This window comes from Tripterygium wilfordii, chromosome 4 (assembly GCF_013401445.1).
Source record: "Tripterygium wilfordii isolate XIE 37 chromosome 4, ASM1340144v1, whole genome shotgun sequence".
In the NCBI taxonomy this organism is placed as follows: domain Eukaryota; kingdom Viridiplantae; phylum Streptophyta; class Magnoliopsida; order Celastrales; family Celastraceae; genus Tripterygium; species Tripterygium wilfordii.
Genome location: NC_052235.1, coordinates 14,340,669 through 14,364,533, shown reverse-complemented (window position 1 = coordinate 14,364,533; position 23,865 = coordinate 14,340,669). Strand labels below are relative to the sequence as shown.

General features: G+C 36.7%; 3 protein-coding genes across 8 annotated transcripts; 1 reads left to right on the top strand and 2 right to left on the bottom strand.

The window, feature by feature from the left end:
- The first annotated feature begins 150 nt into the window (after positions 1 to 150).
- LOC119997451 lies at positions 151 to 3,270 on the top strand. Of its 4 annotated transcripts, none has more exons than XM_038844481.1 (3): positions 151 to 976; positions 1,357 to 2,753; positions 2,940 to 3,270. In XM_038844481.1, the coding sequence occupies exons 2-3, from the start codon at positions 1,362 to 1,364 to the stop codon at positions 2,961 to 2,963; spliced, it is 1,416 nt and encodes a 471-aa protein (XP_038700409.1). In that variant the 5' UTR covers positions 151 to 976; positions 1,357 to 1,361; the 3' UTR covers positions 2,964 to 3,270. The 4 variants fall into 4 exon arrangements, with proteins under 4 accessions (XP_038700409.1, XP_038700411.1, XP_038700410.1 ...); XM_038844483.1 differs by having other exon boundaries at positions 1,341 to 2,753; XM_038844482.1 differs by having other exon boundaries at positions 1,298 to 2,753.
- A 3,556-nt stretch (positions 3,271 to 6,826) lies between these two features.
- On the bottom strand, positions 6,827 to 10,083 carry LOC119997872 (putative leucine-rich repeat receptor-like serine/threonine-protein kinase At2g24130). Its single transcript, XM_038845098.1, has 2 exons — positions 7,542 to 10,083; positions 6,827 to 7,440 (listed from the first exon to the last, which is right to left on the bottom strand). The coding sequence occupies exons 1-2, from the start codon at positions 10,081 to 10,083 to the stop codon at positions 7,037 to 7,039; spliced, it is 2,946 nt and encodes a 981-aa protein (XP_038701026.1). The 3' UTR covers positions 6,827 to 7,036.
- Positions 10,084 to 13,711: 3,628 nt separating this feature from the next.
- Positions 13,712 to 17,022, bottom strand: LOC119996197 (RNA polymerase II transcription factor B subunit 3-like). Of its 3 annotated transcripts, none has more exons than XM_038842740.1 (6): positions 16,918 to 17,022; positions 16,512 to 16,727; positions 16,145 to 16,218; positions 15,966 to 16,069; positions 15,689 to 15,754; positions 13,712 to 14,207 (listed from the first exon to the last, which is right to left on the bottom strand). In XM_038842740.1, the coding sequence occupies exons 2-6, from the start codon at positions 16,577 to 16,579 to the stop codon at positions 13,947 to 13,949; spliced, it is 573 nt and encodes a 190-aa protein (XP_038698668.1). In that variant the 5' UTR covers positions 16,580 to 16,727; positions 16,918 to 17,022; the 3' UTR covers positions 13,712 to 13,946. The 3 variants fall into 3 exon arrangements, with proteins under 3 accessions (XP_038698668.1, XP_038698669.1, XP_038698670.1); XM_038842741.1 differs by having other exon boundaries at positions 16,512 to 16,721; positions 16,918 to 17,020; XM_038842742.1 differs by having other exon boundaries at positions 16,512 to 16,721; positions 16,873 to 16,942.
- Positions 17,023 to 23,865: the final 6,843 nt, after the last annotated feature.

Here is a 23,865-nt window from a genome sequence, read left to right as displayed (position 1 = left end):
GATGTAATTAGGAATATTTGGATGATTAATTTATTTCTTAACAGGAATTATTGCCCAAGTCATGTGAGGAGAATAATCGAGCCTAAACATGTCATACTGATCTAATTCAGATATTTCTTTATAGTAGAAGTCAACTTCTCCTTTTAAAGTAGAGGGCATGGTCGGTTCAGGAAGAAGTAGATCCAGTGCCATGGGGCATTCCAGGAGCCGTTGGGCGGCCATTTTAATTGCTTTTTAAAAGGTTTGAACTTCGAAAACCCCCATTGCAAGAAAAGGGTAAGGTGAGTAGGCCCATTAATTTTTTTTTGGAAACTGACTATTAATAGCAGTGACTATCCATTCCACAGTTCATGACCAGGTCGAGATCTGGGTCAGATTATGAATTTATGACATCTAAATAAGGTAAGCATTAAAAAATGGCTTGTAATGGTAGATTTTTTGGTACAGGCCGCGTAATTTCATTTGTTGGTGATTCAACAACAGGTTTGGAAATAATATGAACCTTCTTGTGGCACTGTCATTTCATCCTTAATTGACAAAATTACAAAAGAGACAGCATTTCATAAACTATATACATGCGTGTACTTCACCTGTCAAAAAAGGCAAAGAGAGAGCCGTTGTTTGTAAAGGAGAAAAAAAAGAGGATCACACTTTCCATGATTTGGTCTGCATGAAAGAGACAATCTTGGGAGCTCCTCTTTGAAATTAGACGATGATTCATAAGTGGGTTTTCCGCTAATCAATCATTTTTACTTGGAAATCTTATCTGGGTTTTTTTTTCCCTCTCTGGTTTTGGGTTATTGTGTTTGATTTAGAAAGAGATTTGGGTTTCTTGAAAAGAGACGAGATCAATCTTTTTTTGTTGAGTGGTGTTATTGTTGTGGCTACTAGTTGGTGGGTCTCTGTGTGGCGTTCTTATCAGCTGAGGCTGCTTGCCTTACAGATCAAGTCTGGTTGTTTGTCTGCTCTCTAACAGGTAATTTTCATCAATATTTATCTTCCTTCCCTATCACTCATTTTACATCTCTGTGTCTTTTTCTGGGAATTTTAAGATTTATTTTTGCCCTATGAGGATTGCAAATTATGAATCATGCCTCTGCAGTTAATCTTTCCTCTTCTCTGATACATACATGAAAACTTTCATTGACCTTAATTGTTCTGTGTTCTTGTTTGGGAGCATTTATTCTCGTGATTAAATTTCTCTTAGTTGGCATATGAATAAAACTTTATCTGAACTTTAATATTATTGTTTTAATACTCATTATTCTGTGCGCATTAATTTTCATGCCTTGTGCAGTTGTTAGTAGAAACTGTCTTTGTATTTAATTCATGACGATTAGAGATTACAGTCTCTAGGTTTCATGGAGGAAAGTAATATGAATAAGGGACGGCTTGAACAAGATATTATAGATCTTGAAGAAGCGCTTTGCGCACAACAAGAACTCCTGCAAAAGCTTTATACTGAGTTGGAAGTGGAAAGAGAGTCCTCAGCCACTGCAGCAAGCGAAGCTCTATCAATGATATTGCGCCTACAAGGAGAAAAGGCGACGGTGAAGATGGAAGCAAGTCATTATAAGAGAATGGCAGAGGAAAAGATAGAGCATGCCGAGGAGTACCTTGAAATGTATGAAGATCTTATCTATCAGAGAGAATTGGAAATCGCCTCTCTCGAGTACCAAGTTCAGGCTTATAGGTGCAAACTTTTAAGCATGGGTTGCAGAGATTTGTGTGACATTGAAAATAAGTTTCCAGAGAACCTGCTTGCGCAAAGAAGTGATACATTGTCCGGCGAAGCAGACATTATGAGCAATTTAAGAAGACTGAGGTCTATGCCTGCACTTGCTATCAAAGATCCTTATCTCATGAAGAGTACCATAGAAAGAAAAAGATCAGCAGTCCCATTGCAAGATTTGATGCCAAAGATAGTTGAGGAAGTTGAAAATGAGGTAGTTAATGCTGAAGTATTGACTTTGGAGGACAAATCAGGAAGTCCTACTGCTGGTGACTTTAATTCGTATTGGCAGCAGATCAGACACTTAGAAGAGCGAGTTAAAGAGATATCTGCTTGTAAAGATTCTAGTAGAGATAAATCTGGAAATTGGAAGCGTAGATCCGGGTCTTGTACATTGATTTCTCAAGAAAGCAACACCGCATCTCGAGATCCAATTAGAGACATGCTTGTTACATTAAGTCAAGACAAAAATCAAGAAAACTTGTGTGAAGCTGAAGATGTTAAAACTTTTGCTTGTTCATCAACGGTCCATGATGTTTTTGAAGTTCCGGAGAGTAAAGAAATTTGCGAAGGTCGTGAACACCAAAAGAAAGGATGGAGAAAGTTGATTTCGGAAAGTGAGAACAGGCTTATAAAGCCAGATATGGCATTTGAAGCTACTTTGGAATCATCTGTTAAAGATGCAAAAGATGCGGCTAAGAAAATGCTGCTTTGTGCAAACCAAGAGAAGCAATTAACTAGACTGAGACGTGAGAGGAGTGTGGACTTCAATTTGCCACTTGTTCCACCAAAACCTGCTGCTGAATCTCGAGCCGACATTCAACTACTTCATCAGAGGATTGAGCAACTTGAGAGGGAAAGACATAATGTCAGCCAAGAGATTACGCGAGAGCCACTGGATTCAAAGCTGTTGGAGGATATACATGGGCAGCTTAATTTAATATTGTCAGAAATGAGAAGCTGGAGATCTAAGAAATCTCCCTCTCTTCCTGAAGATTCATCCCTAGCCTCTCTACAGGAGGTACGCTGTTCCTCTCATTGCCTCCTTCCTTTCTCAGATATATTTGATTTGTGCATTTTGTTCTTGTGAAGTAAGTTTTGAGAACTTGCAGACAATAAGATTTTGTTTATATATGCTACAGCAGATTTCTTCATTCTAATATTAACCTCGGGCATGAAGTCTTTTAACATTGGTGTCTGTGAGCAGGCAATGCTGTATTTCTGGTTTTAGTACAACAATTTATCCACCTCAGACAATCACCGTGAATTCCAGTCATCATCGGTTTCCGTGTGTTCTGCCAAAAGGACTTGTAAGAATATCTTTGAAGTTTTCCAATGATTGGTGTGAAAAGTGAGTTTTGTATATAATAATATAAAAAATATAGGTTATATGGCCTAAGCAATTTTCCATAGGATCATTCAAGGCAGGCTATCATATATTTTATTCTTACTTCTGTAGAATTAATGGTTTTATGTAGTATACAATTTTACTTAACCCCGATAGTGCTTTGCAATCTGAATGTTGTTGTTTCCCATTACCTATATGCATACAGACTTCTATGACACAATTTTTTCAGAGCCACCAAAGGAATGGATCTTTAATTTTGGATGTGAGACTCTTGTTTACCAATTTAACACGGAATGAAAATTATCAGGTGGATTCTTTTGTTTTATCTGTTCTTTTCCAACCATGTGCATTGATATTGCATCTGTTTTCTTTACTTCTGTAGGGTCTGAATTATATTGAAAGGCATCACTCTTCTAAGTTACTTTCCTTAAATTTGTGTTTTCTTCGTTTTGAATGGAAGTTCTATTAATCTTTCTGTTCATCTGTATTTTTCCTTTTATCATAGATAAATCTTGCATTCTAAACCTTTTAGGGCATAGTGGTTCTTCCTCTACATGCTACAAAAATACAAATCAACTTCTAACACATCTTGTAGCCCTAAAATAATACGGCTATATATTGACCAGTCTGTTTAACTGAGATCATATTGCCTTTTATCATGCACAAGCATCTGCTGTAACAGTATGTAGTATCTAGTTTGCACTTATATTGCCTCCAAACAAGTCTCAGATTCTTATATTGCAGCTATTTCAGGCAACTAATTAGGGATATGATTCTCATGAACAGTTGTGTTTGGTAGTAGTGTCATGACTCATGAGCAATCTGCTAACTAAGGGTTTTAAATATGAACTATTTGTACCTTGACAGCAATCAATCCTTCTCTTCTGTTCTTAAACCCAGAAATCATTCCTTTTCTTTGTCGTCTCCCTAGAGAGATGGCAACATAGGGAAAAGTCTCAGTGCAGGAGCACATTTTGGAGATCTCACCTGGAAAGTCTACTACACCTTCATCCATCCCACTAACCCAAAACGATGATCCGATTCTACCGCAAAAATGGTAGTTGTCCATGGTGTCTCGCTCACTATCGTTTTGTCATAACTTCCTTCATTACAAAAACGTTAACTTCATTCCTTACAAAAACTTTGATGGATTTTCGTTGCCATCTTTCCTCTTTGAGGTGTGCCCATGGACATTTATTGTCTTCGTGGTGTCAAGCATAGGCGCTGTTTCTGCTTCAACGTTCCGCTTTGGTTGCTAGTGGTAACCAGAAGCCCAAGTTCGCAAGGTGATGCCAAAATGTTGTCATGGCTCATGTGGAATCTGCTTCAGTCGTCTTCATCTCCGCGTTGATTTATTCTGCAAGGAAGGTTTTTCTTTGATCATGAACTTTTTAAAAGGTGTCTTTAATTTGCTTATAAATGTCTATATTTGCAGTTTTTACATTAGAAGTTTGTGGGAATGAGACTGAAGAAGTTTGAAGTAATGGCAATGTCACTCTGTTGATTATCTGGTTTCTTGCTGTGACTGTTTTCATCTGCTTGAGCTAGAAAAAATTAAGGCCATGCCTGATCTGGTTGTGTTGTAAAACCAAATTTAGTTTGTCATGTCAGAGGTGCAAGTGCATAGTCTTTGTAGTGGTCAATCGAGTATTCCTGATGATAGAAGGAAAAGAAAACTAGGGCACTATGCTGTTCTGGACTTGTTAAATTGATGCCAAGATATGAAACATCAATGAAAGTATGAAACTGTTTATCTAGCCATATACAAGGGATTATCAGGTTTTTGTTTAGCGAAATCTTATGCCATTAGGAATATCACCGATCCTATGCCATGTCCGAGACAACTACCGATCGAAAAGAATAGATCGTAAAGGAAACCCAAGATCAGTACACAGTGAAACAGAATGATATTAGAGAGTATCATTAAATTGATGCTGATGCTTCAAATGATCACCCCAAGATCAGTACACAGTGAAACAGAATGATATTAGAGAGTATCATTAAATTGATGCTGATGCTTCAAATGATCACGCATCGATACTGGCTGCTCCTCTGCCATGAGGAAAAGTTTTTAATCGATGATTCAATGCTTAACGTGTGCTTTGTTTAACATTTAGGGGGTGACAGATATGTGCTGGTGGATAATTTCAGTGATCAGTAGGATGATGAGATCATAAATTAGGTCCACTTATGCAGAAATTTTAGTTCCCACCAAGTATGTCTTAGATTAAGACTCTCTAGCAGCAGAGAGGTCTCCCCCTTTCCTGCTTATGATATTCTATGCTGATATGGTCGAGACTTTTCTATATCTATCTTCTGTAGATAGATATATTGTGACTTCTGCTCTGTACGTCGAGTATCTCCATCTTCCATAGAAGGGGATAGTATTCTGCTAATGTATTGCTCATAGATATATATTCACTCCCCCTTCTTGGTCATGGATTTGAAGTTCTGAAATTGAAGTTTAGACAGACTTGTGATCTGGTAGCCAGATATTTGTGAGTAGTTCTAAAGCTGATAGCTGTTCCATGTAATAAAAAAAAATACAGTGCTCCTTCCACTATCTGCAAAAGGGGAAGACACTTGAATACCTGTGCACAAAAGAGGAAGGTAATCGATGATAGTGATTTCCATGGATGTCTCTGTCTATCGATTCTACGCGACTCATAGATTTCCAGGCAAGCAAGATGGGTTCAGACAATACTTTATACAACAGAAACCTTGTTTTCAATGAAGTTGCCTGCATAAAGTTTCTATCTCCATATCAGTATCAATGTCTTCCACAAGTTCTGTGCTGATATCTACTTCTTGCATTTATTTATTTATAACATTTAGTGCAAGCTTCCATCTTTTTGCTAGGGACAATTAGACCTACTGCAGCACAAATTGCAGTGAAGTGCATTCCATCTTGTTATTGGAGTGAGATTAGGGTTACTATCAACTTCCACTGACTGGTTATTTTAAGCAATCTCCATATTTGGTAGGCCAAAAGCAACCCACATCAGATTATTCTTGATTTAAGACGTCTGCTCTGTGATGCTCTCCAGCAAAAACATAGCTACTTTTCAAGAAATAGATAGTTTAATGGAAGACGATGAGATTGGTGAAAAGTATGGTGCATAGTTGAATTATGATTCAGTTTCAGAAATCCTTAAAGAAACCCCAAGTGCTGTTTTTGATTGGTTTGACTTGAAAAGTGAAGGATATGGTGGTTCTCTAGAGATGATGAAACTTGTAGGACGGTGTAAAGAAGATCTACTTATGTGATTTTTGACTTAATCTGACTTATGATCAAGCCTACTTACCCTAAATGCTTTCCGGTGACTATTTCCATAAAGATGAGTGTCAGAGATGTCGAGACTAAATATCCCACATCGGATAGAAATATAACTCAATCGAGTGGTATATAAATACAGATCTTGCACCTCTCACACTAGGACGTGTTTTCTGGGCTTAATAATTATTGGTGACGGTTCATGAAGAACAACCTCCATGGGCCCGCTCCTGGCCATAGCAGACAATATCGCTTGGATTTTGAGCATGGACGTGGCCTCTATCTGTTCACTTGTTGGGTCTGACATAACCCAACTCACAAGTGAGGGGAATGTCAAGACTAATATTCCACAACGGATTGACATTAACCCAATCGAATGGTATAGAAGTAAAACTGTAAAAGACTTGCACCTCTCACACAATGTCATGTTTTCTAGGCGTAAAAACGAATAGCGATGGTCCATGAAAAATAAATTCGTCGGCCAAGAGCAGACAATCTCTGTTTGGACTTTGATTTCCAACTGGAGATACACATTTGATTTCCAGCAGGAGATAAACATTGACAAAACCAGTAGTTTGTTGAACAATAATTTTTATGTTAGAATTGCTTAACCCAAAACAAATACAAATGAATTGAATGAACACTAAACACTGAATCACAGTGGTAACTCAAGGCTTTGAAATCAAAAAGCATTGGCCTTAGGAGATGGTTCTTCCGTCTCCACTGTTGGAGGAGTAGAGAGATACTGCTTTAGCATACCCATTTCATGAGCTACATCAAGCATGCTTGGTCTTGTACAAGGATTGCGTTGAGTGCACATAAGACCAAGTTCAATCAGTTCCAGGATAACATCACGCCACACTCTGTTGTAGTACGTTGGCATTGCTCGAGGAGCGCATCTGACCTGCGCTTGCTCGATTATGGATTCCAAGTTATAGGGGTAGTGTTTCTTCACATATTCATGCAAGCTTGAACCTTCATCAAACAGGAGATCTGTGGGGTGCCTTCCTGTAACAATTTCTAACAAAAGTACTCCAAAACTGTATACATCTCCCTGAGTTGATGCCTGTTTTCCCATTCCGTACTCTGCAATTGATAAAATCCTCGGTGAAGAAATCATGGAAGAACATAAAACTACAGGTACTAACTAACACAATAGCAGGAAAAAAGAAAGAAAGAATGCATACCAGGAGCAATATATCCAAGAGACCCACATAACAGTCCATCGGTAGAGCTGAAGGACACTGAATCAGTTGTTGGAATACTTTCATCAGCACCTTTAACCAGTTTTGCAATGCCGAAATCGGCTACTAAAGCTGTCATGTCATGATCCAGAAGGATATTGCTTGGTTTAAGATCACAGTGCACGACTTTAACTGGAGAGTGGTGGTGCAAGTAGGCCACACCTTCTGCTACATCATGGCATATGCTCACCAACTGAACCAAATCCAACGCCGGTTTCAATCCATTGCTCGGGTACAGATGTCTCTCCAGGCTTCCATTTTCCATCAGTGGAAGGACAAGAGCCTTGAAATCAGGCCTGCCGCAAATAGTAATGATCCTTATCAAATTTCTGTGTCTTGTTCTCCTTAGGATCTGGCATTCTCTCTTGAAACTCCCTGAAATTTCTGAAGCAGTCTTGGGATCCAAAACCTTCACTGCTATTCTTGTGTTGTCTGCAAGTACTCCCTTATAAACCTGTCCAAACCGGCCTGAACCAATCAAGCTTGACGAGCTCAACCCACCTGTGGCTTCAATGAGTTTCTGATATGAGATTTTCGGGTACTTGAGCTCTTTACTTCCAGTCTCTTCGTCTTCCAAGTCTGTTCCACTGAAAATCGCCAATCGTTCTCTTGCTTTTGATCTCAATACAAACAGGTAGCCACAGAAGAACAATAGAGTGGCAAACAATGAAAGCAGAATCGATAGAATGACTGAACGGTGAAACCATTTCTTCTTGCAGTTTGGCATGCCTTTTATGGATCCACAAAGACCCTCATTTCCCAAGAAAGAGTCTATTGTTAGCGATGAAAACGCACCCTTGTTTGATATGTTACCAGAGAACTTGTTGAAAGAGAAGTTGAGTTGCTTGAGAGTTGCAGATGCCTGCAGAGTTTGTGGGATTTCTCCAATCAGCTTGTTTGAAGATAAATCCAGTTCTTTAAGATATGGAAGTTGTCCTAGCGAAGCAGGAAGACGGCCTTCTAGGACGTTACTGGAAAGTTTGAGGTTCTCCAATGCAATGCAGCTTCCAAGCTGTGGAGGGATTGTGCCAGAGAGATTGTTCACAGACAAATCAATTGCTAAAACCATGTCCATTTTACTCAGCTCCAACGGTAAATGCCCATGTAAGTGATTGCTCGACAGATTCAAGTACAATTTCAAGCTCCTGAGTCCAGCAACTGCAGAAGGAATAATCCCGGAAATCATGTTACGCGAAAGGTCAAGAATCTCCAAGTTAATACATTTGCCTAGACTTTGTGGTATGGTTCCTGTGAGCTGGTTCTCATAGAGCAAAAGTCTTCTGAGCTGGGAAAGGTTAGCAAGACTATCCGGAATTGAACCGGAAAGCTTGTTTTTTGATAAATCCAGAAGGCCTAGATGAGGAATGTCTCCAAGAGCCGCTGGAACCTCACCGGAGAGTGAATTGTTTGACAAGCAAACCCTCTCTAGCTTCCTCATACGACATAATTCAGGTGGGATGCTGCCATTCAAGAGATTACTGGACAAGTTCAAGAGGGTGAGATTGACAAGGTTGGAAAGTTGAAGAGGTATAGAACCATAGATAAGATTGTCATCTAGATGTATCTGCACAAGTTTGGCGGAGAGATCACCAATAATAGAAGGTATCGTCCCACCAAGACCGTTTCCTGCTAATTCAAGTTCCTGAAAGTTAGAGGAGTTAACTAAAGAAGCGAAAAATGGTTCGAGGTTGGAGTTTCCATCATGGCTAACAAACTTGTTGTAGGACAAATACAGGAACTGTAATTGGGGCATTTTCTGTATCGTTGTTGATGGCAACTCCCCGCTTAGCATGTTCGATTCCAAATCGAGCCATTTCAGCTTTGTTGAGTTTGAAAGAGCTCGAGGAACCTGGCCAACTAGTCGATTCGACCATAGCAGAAGAAACTTCAAGTCCATGAGCTTACACTCATTAGTTAAAGGGATTTGGCCGGTTAAAGAATTGTTAGAAAGATCAATGTACTGTAAAGAAGACGACCCATTACACAAAAGTGGCTCTGGAATATCACCCTTAAGCCTGTTAGTCCCCAGATCAAGATACACCAATTGATGAAGGGAACCCAACTCTGCAGGAATGTTCCCTTCAAGAAGATTCAATGATAAACTCAACTGTTTGAGTTGAGAAAGATAACCCAACTCCGCCGGAATCTGACCTACAAAGAAGTTCCTTGACAAATCAAGAATCCTCAATGAAGTAAGATTCGCGACGACGGGAGAAATCGTGCCTTGAAGTTGCATTCCACTGAGATCAAGCTCTAGTATTTGATCACTAGCATTGTTGCAATGAACTCCTGACCAATTACACACATGAACACCTGAACTGATGCTCCATCCCTCAAGTGAATGTCGAGGGTAAACAACACCTGACATGAATGAAACCAGTGAAGCTCTATCTTTCATAAGCTGAGCATTCTCTTGGCCAGAAACCATGAATGTGAAAATGATGGAACAGAGGAAACAGAACAGTAAGAATTTTCGAAACCCCATTTTTGAAACCTTGATCTTCTTCGAACCCGATCAAGTTCCAACGGTTGAGCGATGAATGCAGCATGAATCATGTACTTATGAAGGTAAGAGCTTGACATATCCAATACAAACAAGGAAGGAAGAAAAAAAAAAGATTTGATAGTTGTGCCTAACTGCCGTTGAAGGATTGAACGGTACGTTTGGCGCCTATGATTGTTGACTTATCAAGCTGACCAATCGCGGACGAACATCTGTAACGACACGTAAGCATCGTCACAATAGCCGTTATATCCAACAATGGTGGTGTATATGTCAGCAGTAGTAGCTAACAAACCTTTTTTTTTTTCAGGTTTTGATGTGAATTTAGGGTTGGTTTTAGACTTTTAGTGGATGATGAGTTGTTATAAGGAAAGTTCAGATAATCTAGGTTAATTAGCACGCTTAGGGAAAGATCATGGTGACGTGGCACTAGATTCATTTCCTCTGGTACACTTGTTTCTTGATGGATTCAGAGCACTATTTAGACTATTGAATTAGAGATGTAACAAATGAGAAAATTGGGTAATTTAGCACTGAGGTGTTTAAGGTTTATCAACATTACAACAAACAACTTATGTCAAGACCAAAATTCCAGGTCGGTCTAGAATAATTAAGCCGAATGATTTATAAACAAAACCCAACTTCTCTCACATTAAAGACACGTATAAGGGTAAACCTATGTATCCACAAAGAATCGCATGTCAAAGAGGACAGTATCTTCATAGGCCTAATGCGTCCGTTGCGCCACTTTAATCCCCTCGGAAGACGCATTTTCATGGGTCTAATAAGCAATGGTGATGGTCCATAAAGAATAAATCCATAGATACCTATGGCTCAGAGTGAACAATATCTCCAATATATTTGGGTGGAGTGAACAATCTAGACAATATCTCCAAGTTGGTTTTTAGTACGTATTCGTTTTGGCATCTGGGTTTTTACGTGTTGCATGAAAATCATGAACAGGTCAGTGAAGAAGTTGACCATTTATGTTACTGTCATCATCAGCAAAGATATATGTTCTTGCTCTTCTTGTCATGACCTCAAACAGATGTAATAATATTGGCATTATGATGCAAGGATTGTTATTTTGGGATTTGAAGTATGAATGGTTCAGTAGGTTCATAAAATGCGACAGTCTCGGAAAGTTCGAAAGGAAGACATTGAATATGAACCCAAATACTTCCCCTCACACAAGAGCCCATTAACATAGGGCCTCTTTCGGATCCTATAAATATGTGTCATGTGTGGTCACTTTGTTGGGCTATCATCAACTATATGTGGTCACTTTGTGCTTACACGGAACAAATAGCCACTTTAGACTTCTCAATATATGGGCATGTTCTGTTCTATGCATCAAAAACACAACAATCTCGCAACCTCGTTCTGATACCATGTTAGTGTTTGGACCTTCAGGGAGCCTAATCACCAAATATGTGTAGTCACTTTGGGCTCACACCGAACATATAGCGACTTAGGACCCCTCAACATATGGGCATTTTTTGTGCCTCAAGAACACCACCACCCCACAACCTCGTCCTGATATCATGTTAGTGTCTTGAACCTTGGGAGAGCCCATATTATTGGGCGTAAACTTGAGCTGTGCTTGTGAAGTCCATTCTTGTTTCACAAAGCCATGGCTTGTGAGTTTGGTCCAATCACTTGTCTTATAAACCATTTATATAGGCAAAAACCCGCACTTGCATTAAGACAGTCAAACCATTCTTCTTAGCAAGGCCCATATGAGTCATACTGTCGAGCACACAAACCCACGACTTATGCTATCTTCTCAACAAAGGCCCATGCGAGCCATACAGTTGAGCCCATAACCTAGGCAATCTTCTCAGCAAGTCCCATAGGTCTCGCGATCGACCTACGACCATCAGTTCTAGAGCCTCGATTGCAATCAATTTAGCAAGGGCCCGTGGCTCTACTGCCTACAAACAGTCCCACGGCCCAAGAATCTATTTCTTCAACCCGTTATCTAACTAGGGCCCAGTGCTGGCTAGCTCAGCGCTCACGTGCCCGTCACGTGAGCCAGAGTGCTATAAATACAGAGGTCCCGCCACACTAAAGGGTATCCAACTTTTTGAAGATATTTTGCTCTCTCTCACTACAAGTCCCTCAGCCACCATCTAACTTGACCTTCGGAGCTTTCCCAACCGACACTACATCAGTGTCAAGCGTCACGGTCTGTTTCTAGTGTGATCTTTGTAGGATTATTGAAGGCCCCATATGACATTACTTGATTGTAGATTCCCACGTCTACACCATTCAATACACACATTTCTTTTCGTATGACACTCTTGAGTTGGTATTCTTCAAACACTCTCCCTCACACAAGAGTCCCCAAATACAAGCCTCTCTTGTGAACCCTTAAACATGTGTAGCCACCAAACATATAGCCGCTTTGAGCCTTTTTACATATAAACATTTCCCCTAAACCATTCTCCAATACTATGTTGAAAATTGGACTTTGGGGTTAGTTCCAAGTTATTGGCTTGTACTTGGATTCATTATAACATATACATTTCAATTTTGAGTTAAGTTCGAATAGGTCACTGAAAGATATTGTATTTGCAATTAGGTCATTAATCGAGAATGTTTCAAATTGGGTCACTGAATGTTCCGTATTTTAACAATTGGATCACTCTGATTCAATTCCAGTCAATTTCATGCTGGAAATTGCTAAAAATTCCACTCATAAGAACAACCTAAAAGAAATATTAGCAATGTTTTAAATACGGGTACCGAAATCATATCAATCATGCCACTAGCATACTGTATAACCAGTTCAATCGATTTTGACAAGTTTTTATCTGACATGGTTCAATCTGGTATTTTAAGTTAATTGTACCAATGAAGAGTCCGGTATCCGGTTGAACCGCTACGTACCGCCCAATATTTAAAACATTGCCTAAAAGTACAAACACATCACTTCATTTTACAAAATTTGTACCTTTCATGATCCCAGCTGACTCCTCTGCATCTCCATTGAGCGGCAGCAATAGTTGAACTCGATGCATCTTGAACCACAGCAGCATTTGCCTTCATCAATCAAGTCATGCTCTTTTGCTATCCAGAATAGTCTCCCTTGTTGTCTTCTTTGGAAAAGAAACTACAATTAGAGAACCATTGTCTTGTTGAATTTACATAAGGCAATACCAGCACACCTCAGCAGAGACCAAATTCACCACATTTTCTTCAACAAAAACATTGTCATATCTGGGGGTTTTGTCAGGTAGAGAACTTTCTTCAATTGATCCAATATTGTCATCTTTGAAGCTTTTGTCAATTTGATCATCAATCATTTCTTAATATCCAAAAACGGATGATACAATAGCTCATCAGCAATCCATCTAAAATCGACAGTCCCTCGCCAAACAACTCTCCAAATAATCCTTTGCTCACTTAGATAACCCTTTAGGCAACTCTACCACATCAAAACAATGAGCAATCTTATAAACTAATACTAGATATCATCAATGCTCGAAATCTCCAAACCCAACATGGGCTTCCCAGTCAACAATAGCAGCCTACCCCAATCTACCCAAGTTTGCTAACCTCACTTTCTGACAAATCTACACGAAGAAAATTCTTGAAACAAACTGCATATTGTAAACGTTGTCAATATCATTGAATGACAAGAAGTATCAAAGTAATTTACACAATTTAAGAGAGGCCTAAATGCCTCATTTGGTACCGAAGGCGAGAGTCTTAAGTCATGCCTGTTTTAACCCGTTTACATAGATCTCGTTACACTCAGCACACATAGCTCAGGGATCAGAATCCTTGAGAAAAATGTGGTCCTTAGATAAAAGCTGCTGTCATACATTGAACTTAAGGTGTCAAACCCACAAGCTTGTAAAGGCTTCCTCGAGTGCCCTCTTCTTGCTTAATTCTATACTCCACCCACCAGCCCTTCCACCCCTCTCTGCTCGGAGCTTCATCATTTGTTCGTCATCAATATGTTGCATGTCTAGTCCCCCTCCAAGAGGTACTGGTTGAGGAGGCATGCCTGTGGGACGTGGCTGCCCTCCAGCTATTGTGGGGGCGTATTGCCCCTGTGAAGTGATACTGAAGCCCCCTTGTGAGCTTGAGCCAGGCTCCTATATGAACAAAAGCAAAGCACAAAGTAGGTCAAATAATATTCCTTAGGGCTAAAGATATTAAGTATAAATTGTGGTGTGCCTGCATGCTCTGTTAGAGAGCAATTCTCACAATAAACTATAAACAAAAAGACCCAAAGACATTCATAGATTTTCATTATTTCAATGAATTAGCAGGTAAAAACAATGACGACTTGACGAGCTTCTATTCTGTCTAAAATAGATTACAACTTCTCTAGATGACATTCAATGCTTCGCAATCATCATTCTTTCTGTACTAAGAGTTAAGAGTTCCAGTATCATATCAACCCAAAAAAAATAGATACTCGTATATGTCGAAAAAGACATGCAAACATTGAGACACAAAAACATATATCATCACTATCAAAGCCTTAATGCCAAAAAATTGGTATATTGGCTACATAACTTAAAAAGGTAAACAACTCTCATCCATAAGGCTCCCACACTAGAGGCACAATTGGATGTGGGCACTATGTAGATAGCCTTACCTCCTCACCCCACCCCACCATAGCAAAGATGCTATTTCCTAGGTTGTGGTGAAGCAACTTTACCACAAGACCAAGTGTGCGTTGACTATAAAACCACACATATATTAATAAAACCAAAACCAATAGAAATTACTTTAAATACACTTTTCAGTAACTCCAGGGATTCCATTACATTATCATTTTTATAATCTCCCAGGTTCAGGGTTTGACTTTTAAGTAGTCAATCAAAGGAAGCATATAAGTTTTTCTGTCGCTACTGAGTGCCACCAACAATAGCACAAATACGAAGAAAAAAAAATCCCTTGGAAAATGAGAAAATTAGTATTCTTGATATCTATAACAATAACAGATGAAATATCATGTCAAAATTTGAGGCTGATACATATTAGAATTTCACTTTAACTGAAATGAAAAACAAAGTTTTCTCTTGTGCACTCATTTTTTCCAAGTGAACATAATCTGTCTTCATACTTTGACAAATCACAATCCTAAGAATACTTTGACGGCCATATGGTTCAAGCAAATTGAGCTGCAAACATTAGAAACATGCATAAACTCAAAGGCTATCAACAGAATGCAAATTACTTAACCTTTTCTTTAATGGTTTTTTTTGAAGAACCTTTCATTTTCTCTAGGAACAAATTTTGATTTAACAACATATGCTTCAACAGAAACAAATAAAGATATTGGAAGCCGTCATCAGAATAGATTTCAATGCTTAAAGGCCAGGGCTTTAAATTTCCACATATAAACTGTAAAGTAATTTCTAACATCTTATATTCAGCAATGTACATATTAACCAAGAAACTCACAGTTTGGCTATGGATAACCGCACCGCAGATACAAATTCAACAATAAAGGTAATAAGTAAAACTCATAAGCATAAAATTTAGAGAGGTTGAGAAAGAGCATCTGCCACAAGGCCCATAACAATGAATTCAAATCAGGGACATGAAATCATCCCATTCTTACCCCATCAGTTTCAGTTTGGGTAGGAATCTCCTTGCTTGCTGCCAGAGCTGCCGCTAGTTCTTCAGCCTGTTAGACAAATATTACAATGGGATGAATCTCGTCACTTTTTTTTCCAGGAAATTAATATCGCAGAATTCATGAAGGCAGGAGCAACTCAATTAAAATGTGATACTGTTACTAATAGGTATAGAAGAGGAAAAAAAAAAAACACTAGAAACTTTGTAAGAGCAACAAACACAGATGTCAGAAATAAAGAACAAAAGTGTTGCTAGTATACCTTCCGCGCTCGATTAATCATTATTTGCTCAGAATTTTCTTCCATGTACTTTGCAATTTTTGCTTCAATGGCAGGAACATCTATTCCTTCAATCAAGTTGAATGCTGTAGCAGAAAGTACGTAAGTTAAACTAACATAATGAACTCGAGATAACATTTTCCCTAATGTGAGAAACTTACTCATGTCCTCCACTTCCTCCAGGTAATCATTGTATTCTCTCAGAGATGGAAAATCGTCTTCTCGTTTATTAAATCTATAAAAATAACAAAATTGGAACTGTGAACAATTGGCACCAATGATGCTTAACAATAGCAGGAGATAGAAGCTGTCAATTCTACGAGCCCAATGCGAGACCATATCCAAAATTATGATTCTGAGTGATAATTCAATTGATCAATTCCACAGAAATTTGCAGTAGTATCCCATATGCTTGCATCAATTCCTTTATGCTATCTTTCTAGAATTTAACTATTTTCTATAAAGAATAAACTAGTTGGAGATATAATTTTGCATATCAAGAAGAGCAAAGCAGAGAGAGAGAAGTACATGCTGGCAATCCTTCTCCTGGTTGATATTTCCTTGTACTGGGGGTTAGTACTGGAAATCAACACCATTTTTGCTCCTCCTGCAGCCTCTAATTTTCTTTCCTCCTTAATTCTTCACCTTAAATAGGGTATTGCTGCGGACAATGGCACTTGGGGCTTCCGAGCCTCAGTTTAGCAACCGCATCAATTCTCAGTTTCATAGATTAATCATCTGCGACTAAGCCAATAATTGAATCATTAACAAAGATTGTCCCGTTTTGATCCAAGAAACTATAATCCCAGTAGTCAATAACTATAATCGGAATGACTTGGCAGCATCAATTCAGTAAAAATTGAGGAGAAAATAAGTAAAAAATACTAACGTAAGAAGATGAAAACGCATGGTTTTAGGTAGGTCAGAGTGATACCATGGTCACAGTCCTCGAGGCTTCAGCTTCATAGGCATGGCAGAGTTGCAGAGACGAGGGCACATAATAAGGAACCGAGAGAGAGGACTAAGGAGGATTGGTTGAATGGGCTGGGTTTTGTTAAAGCCCAATAAACCAGGTATAACAATTCTAACCCATTGCTCATTAAAATCGGCCTAGTGATCTGCTTGTCTGTCGAGACTTTTTAACCACCTAGGCCCATTGTACCCCATTTACTCAATTACTCACGCCCATTCTCACTTAATAGCCCATTTGCTTCTCCATAAACGAAATTACACCAACTTTAGCATAAAAAAAAGTTAAATTATGATTTCTTTTTTGAAATGACATATTAGAGTTTAGAAATTAAGAGTTAGTATTTAGGATTTAGTAAAAAAATTGTTTAGGGTTTAGAAATTAGAATTTTTTTTTTTCAAAATCTATTATATTATAATATTATGAACACAAAAATACTCAATAACACATTTTAAATCATAATTTAACATAATTTTTGGGAGAGAATTGGAGTCCGGTATCCCCTTTAACACAACGTAAGTAATTAATCAAGACCCAGTTATTATTTCTCATTAACCATGGATTCCTTGAAGAGAAATGACTCATTTTTATTTATTTTTTTAAAATTATTTATTTTTGTCCGATTTTCCAGTTCCATCAATTTGGCGATTGAGTTGCCAACTTGACAATTTGTTAATTTACAACTTGGTTGGATTTGAATCATATTTTTTGCTTGGCTTGTAAATCATTCCAACCTAGAAAAAAAAATTCCTTTGCTAATTGGACAAGATATTTAGGTCAGCTTCCACAGCCATATTGATAATATTCCAAGCACAATTTTCCACAGACAAATCAGATTTCTTAGCAGCCAAACATGGAACAAAAATGAACAAAGGACAAGTGGACAACCGACAACCTCAACGGCTCCAGAATAATGGGAATTAATCAATTATTTGATTTGGTTTGATTTATTTATAAATTATAAGCACTGACTAATCTTCTTGCCCCCACCATTAGTAGAGTTCTATTGATAAATAATAAAGCGGTAGCAGTAGATCAATCAAGGCAAATCAATTTGGACGGTTGATATTTATAACTATTTTATTGGTCACCACACGCAACAATTTTTTTTTTTGTTTTATTGAACACTTTTTTGTTGTAGTTGTGATGATAAAAATAAAATCAAAACAACTCGAATATGTATTGTCCGCGCTTTGAACCTAAATCCGCACAATTTTATCTTTAAAATACCCTCTTAATTGAGGGATTGGATCTTTTTATTTATAACGTACATTAGTGGCTTGCATTTAATCGATGCAGGATACAAGTATAGCACTCGGTTTGAGTGGCGCGAGGTCATAGGCGTCTGTAGTGCCAAGTTTGGTGTTGTTGGGCGAGTTATCGAGTGACGATGAAGCTAAGCCTCTTGTCTCACGTTACCCAAGAAAATGTGTGAAGTACATAATATAATAGACCAAACTTTCAAAATAGTAACAAACGTTTTTCCCGATCTCAAATTAGTATGGGCTGATACTGAACACATGGGAAGACAAAACCGTGCAGATCAGTATGAATTGGTCCAAACAGAGGCGAAGCTACACTATGCTTAGGGGTTAGCTGACCCCCTCAAAAAAATGTTAATAACCCCAGTTATATAGTAATTTATATAAAAGATATTCCTAAATTTTCAATTTAGACCCCTCTTGTTATAAAAAATCATGCTCATGGCTGAAACAAGAAGAAATGTGACAATTATCACTTATCGTATTTTATAAAATTTTGAATTTTAGTGTTTTAATAAAAAAAATTCGGGACTGTTGCCCCTGAATTCCGACTTAGTTTTATCCACCCTGATATAAAATCATTTGTCCGTCACTGTAAATCCCCTCATATTAAGTTTTGGCTTTGTCCCTGAGTTCAAAGTGGACAAAATATTATTAGTGCGGAGGGCGGGTTGTTACAACGAGTCTTAACAACATCTGCTGCATAATCAATACAGAACACAGATTTTAGTGTTGATTCAATAAAACATTCTATGTATGGTAGCTAAAGCAGATGGGATACAGAAGCAATAATGATCACTCACGTGTATATATATATAAACTTAGCTCAATACGTGAGTGATCATTATTGCTTCTGTATCCCATCAGCTTTAGCTACTATACATAGAATATTTTATTGAATCAACACTAAAAATATATATATATATATATATAGACATACATACACACAAGGTCCTTATCAACATCATCAAATATTGCTCCATGTGATTTCCCTGCAGCTTGGATGACACAACACATGTGGACTTAGCTTGTACAAGCTCTGTCCACATCCCAAATTGGTCCAACTTGTTTAATTGTAAAAACATTAATCAAAAAGTACATGTATTAATGTGATTTTGTGTATATTAATCTTGTATGTTTAAGGATAATTATAATTGTTAAAAATAACAAATCAAATAAAATTATTTATTCTCAGCTAACTTGACTACTCCGAAATAGTTAATACTCGGATCTATTGCTGGTATAACCTTTTAAGTCTACAAACACATAATTTTAGAAGAAAACTATTAACTATCACACAAATTAATCACCTTTTATAAGGTCTCTTTCAATTGTTATTAATCGTAATGTGTGTGTGTATATATATATATTTTATTCTTTTGAATGGGAAAATACAAGTGACATATTTTGTCTCTCCGACAAGATATTTGTGAACGCAAGTTAAAGTGTACATTGGCCCTACATATAGAATCCAACTTCAACCTAGTTATTATAACTTATGAGGTTTGTATGCATGCACCATATAATCATTTTTTAAAATAAAAAAAAGGAAGTAAAAAATCGTAACTTTTACCATTTGTTTTGTCAAATGACAAATATATTAGTAATATACAACATGGATTTGGAGCTCCGCAATTCGTTTAAAATGGTAGAGTCTACAATTAAAATCTAATGGTTTCGAATGTGTGTCACATCACACCACATTTTTGTTTTTCAATTTTTAAAACTTGTCTGAATTTTTCTCTACTATTATATGTGAATTGTAAACTCTAAAGAATTACGGAACCCCCAAATCCATACAACATAGCGTTACCTAGTGATATTTTTTTAATGATCGGCTATCCTTTTTTCTAATACGTCATAAAAGTTTTTTTGTTGGACATCCCGTAAGAGTTTAAACTCATGTCGTTAGACTCGCACGTACATAAATTTTTCACCTAATGACATCGAAAGTTTGACTAAAGTCTAGCGTGTGACCACAAAAGATATTACTCCCAATGGAGTTGAATTCAATATTTTTTGAATACATATGATTTGGACACATAGAGATTCACCACGCGCTATTCTCTTAATTTCATTCTCAAATGGAACCATCCAACATCTAAAAATATTTATACCGAGTCAAAGATGTACATATATATATACAAAAATTCTCTTATGTGGACCAAAAGTGTGGACCAAGTTTGTGGACTTGTTTTTCAACCATAGATGTGGTGGGTCCCATAATAAATGTGTGGCCTCCACTTATGTTGTGATTGATTACAACCATTGGATTTTGTTCCACAAACTTGGTCCACACTTTTTGGTTTACATAGGAGAATTCTTGTATATATATATATATTGTTAAGAAAGTTACACACACCAACTTTGCCTTCAATTCGATGTTCAATTTTAAATTCATGAAATTTTCAACTTGTAAAAACAAACAAAACATCTCCATCAAACCATGTATTTCACATTAATCATTAATCTATTCATGTTTAATATGGCAAGAAGGTGAGAGCATTACGGCTCATCCATGTAGTTTTCAGAGTTGTCATTCTTGAGGCGGCCGTGCGAGTAAAATTTTGACCAAAAATTCTAACTATATTGACTACTTAATTTTTTTTTTTACTACTCTATTCTTCTAAAACATATATTATTCGAAGCAAGGGACGTAGCCGGATTTATGTTCAGGAGACTATTTATATGTTGTTTGTTAATATTTGTTCAATTATTATAACTTGATATGCAAGAATAGAGACATTTTAATTGAATTATATACATTATTTTATATTACTAAGAGCATAAGCAAAATAAGAAACATATTTTATAGTCAATTTTAATGATTTTGTGTTATTGTATCTCAACCAAGATAGAACTATTAATCCAATCATCCATTAAAGAGAAGATAATGGGTCTATTTGATGGACAATTTTGATCGTAGCATTAATGTCACCATTAAATCTGGTAATTTAAATATTGGTTAAAAAGGTTGTAGAAATGGTGCATGAAATGCTTGTAGTGTTTAGTTGTATTTTTACTGGTAGTATTTATGATGTTAAAATTATTGTGGCAAATTACTTACAATGGTAATATTCTTTTAATTTGTAATAGATTGAAATAAATAATAAGATAAATACTAAACAAATATTTAATATTAAAAATATTTAAATTAATTTAATAAATTCAAAATAAAAGTTAGATATATTAATAAAAATATTTAAATCGATTTAAATACTAGGTAGCTTAAATGTTGGTCCACAATTGTTCACCAAATGCACTGAATATAAACTAACAACTATAAAAAATATAGCTGCCAACCCCATAAAGGTGAGACAAAATAATTATAAAAAACACAAAACAAGAAAGATATTTTTTTTGGTAACTGACTAATGCATTGATAAAAATATATGCACAAAAATATGGGGGGCATACCCTCAAAAACAGTCCAATACGACACAAAACAAGTCAGGAAGAAAATAAAAATTCCGTGAGGCATAAAATTCTACTGGACACACAACCTGGCCGAAAAAACCAACAGTTGGAATTTCGATTCAACAGATTTTGCTTTAAAACACGGATTAACGCTTTTTTTAAAGTGTTATTTGCCTCCTCCAATTGGTGTGCACAGAATAACAACAACTACACTTTCAAAATATAATAAAGCAACACAAAAATTGATGTTCGGCATTATGTACAAACAAATAACAACCAAGAATGCCCTAGAAAAATAGAACTTTACGAAATGCTTTGAATAAGTTTTAAGAGTTTTTGCGATCATAATTAATTCTAAAATCTTGGAATAATTTATTTAATGAGAATAACATATTTTTTGGTGAAGGGAATTTGCCCAAATAGAAGTTGTCCAAAGAAGTTGAAAAAAAGGAGTTGTGTCCATTAATAAACTACCAATATAATCATTCAATTTAATTTTGAAAATAGTTAACACCAAGTGCCCCATAAGTCCATATTTGATTAATATGGAAAACAAAAATTGATGTTCGGCATTATGTACAAACAAATAACAACCAAGAATGCCCTAGAAAAATAGAACTTTACGAAATGCTTTGAATACTATTTTGCAATGATAGAATTTAAGTTTTAAGAGTTTTTGCAATCATAATTAATTCTAAAATCTTGGAATAATTTATTTAATGAGAATAACATATTTTTTGGTGAAGGGAATTTGCCCAAATAGAAGTTGTCCAAAGAAGTTGAAAAAAAGGAGTTGTGTCCATTAATAAACTACCAATATAATCATTCAATTTAATTTTGAAAATAGTTAACACCAAGTGCCCCATAAGTCCATATTTGATTAATATGGAAAACAAAAAATAAAAACGCTGGTTCTTGGATTCGATCTCGGGCACTGTGTGGAGAGTAAAGAAGCACGTTTTCCATCAGACACATTAGTCAAAGTTTTCACATATATGTAGTAGTATTTTGTTTTTCAAAATCCAGGGGCACGTGCCCCTGATCCTGATCCCTTCGTGGCTCCGTCCCTAATTCAAAGGCTTGGATGAAACTTGGCTCACCTTCTTCGTTCAAGAAGGTAAACGAATGAGTGTGAATAGTGAATATATTTTTAAGTTTGATAGATAAACGGGCCGAGCTCGGACATGAGTGTGTTCGACCCGATTATGTTTGCAAAGAACCTCATCCATGGTTCGTGAACAAACTCGGTTAAGTGGTCGTTAGATACTCGTTTAGTATTCTTGAACAAATTTGTTTTAACTCCAAAAAAACACATTTGTCTAGTTTATTTCTTTGATGAATGTATTCATGAATAAGCTCAGTAAAATATAAACAAACTAATTTACATTAATCAAACCACTCTCGATCCAACTAAACGAGCTAGTTTGAAGAAAACAAAGCTCGGCTTGACTCATTTACATCCCTACTTAAACCATAATAAAGTCCTTTATCTCTAATATACGGTAGTTATGGTGAAGTCTCTTTTAGTAAATTACCACGAAACACACACCTTAGTTGTCAAATTCTTTGGATCAAATATGTACACATTATGTTAAATTAACCATATATGGTGAAGTCGTTATCTCTATGGTTAGATATTGGTCAAGTCGTTTTTAATGAAATTGCCACGAAAGACACATGCCACCTTAGTTTTCAAATTCTTTTAGATCAAATCAATGATCGTGATACGTTTTTCTATTTAATTTGTTGCATGGACGTCACGTGGATGGCTCAATTATTGCTTTTGGCTTCGAATACTCTAGTTATCAAGTTTTCAACTCCTTCAAATTTCACGTGCGGTAATTTAGTAAATTAATCAATAAAAATATTAGGAATGTCAATAAATGTGATCTCAATTATTTCGGTAATTAATTTTATTCTCTGATTGATGTAAGTGTAAGGATCTATAAAATATAGTGATTGAATCAGAGAGTGACATGTCAATCACTGAGATCCCTGTCACTCCCTCCCGACTAATCAATAGGTTAAACCACGGTTTTGTTAATTAAAATTTTCTCTGTCAACTTTTCAACCCCTTCGGGAAAAAAAGAAAAGAAAAGGGGGCATATTGGGTTCCATATTTTTACGGCAAGAAAAAAAACTTCAAGGTAGCCTGAGAGGAAGTTGCCAAGAATTAGCACTTTTTTTTTCACAATTTCTATTTTTCTTTGGATTATTGATTTTATTTTCATAA

What these genes read in the sequence shown, in the direction of transcription:
- LOC119997451 (XM_038844481.1), top strand. Translation starts at nt 1,362, where the DNA reads ATGGAGGAAAGTAATATGAATAAGGGACGGCTTGAACAAGATATTATA. An exon ending in CCCTAGCCTCTCTACAGGAG is followed by an intron (nt 2,754 to 2,939) that starts GTACGCTGTTCC and finishes GTCTGTGAGCAG; the next exon opens with GCAATGCTGTATTTCTGGTT.
- LOC119997872 (XM_038845098.1), bottom strand. Translation starts at nt 10,083, where the DNA reads ATGGGGTTTCGAAAATTCTTACTGTTCTGTTTCCTCTGTTCCATCATT. An exon ending in TCTTGGATATATTGCTCCTG is followed by an intron (nt 7,441 to 7,541) that starts GTATGCATTCTT and finishes TATCAATTGCAG; the next exon opens with AGTACGGAATGGGAAAACAG.
- LOC119996197 (XM_038842740.1), bottom strand. Translation starts at nt 16,579, where the DNA reads ATGGTGTTGATTTCCAGTACTAACCCCCAGTACAAGGAAATATCAACC. An exon ending in GGAGGAAGTGGAGGACATGA is followed by an intron (nt 16,070 to 16,144) that starts GTAAGTTTCTCA and finishes TTTCTGCTACAG; the next exon opens with CATTCAACTTGATTGAAGGA. An exon ending in CCCAAACTGAAACTGATGGG is followed by an intron (nt 14,208 to 15,688) that starts GTAAGAATGGGA and finishes TTGTTCATATAG; the next exon opens with GAGCCTGGCTCAAGCTCACA.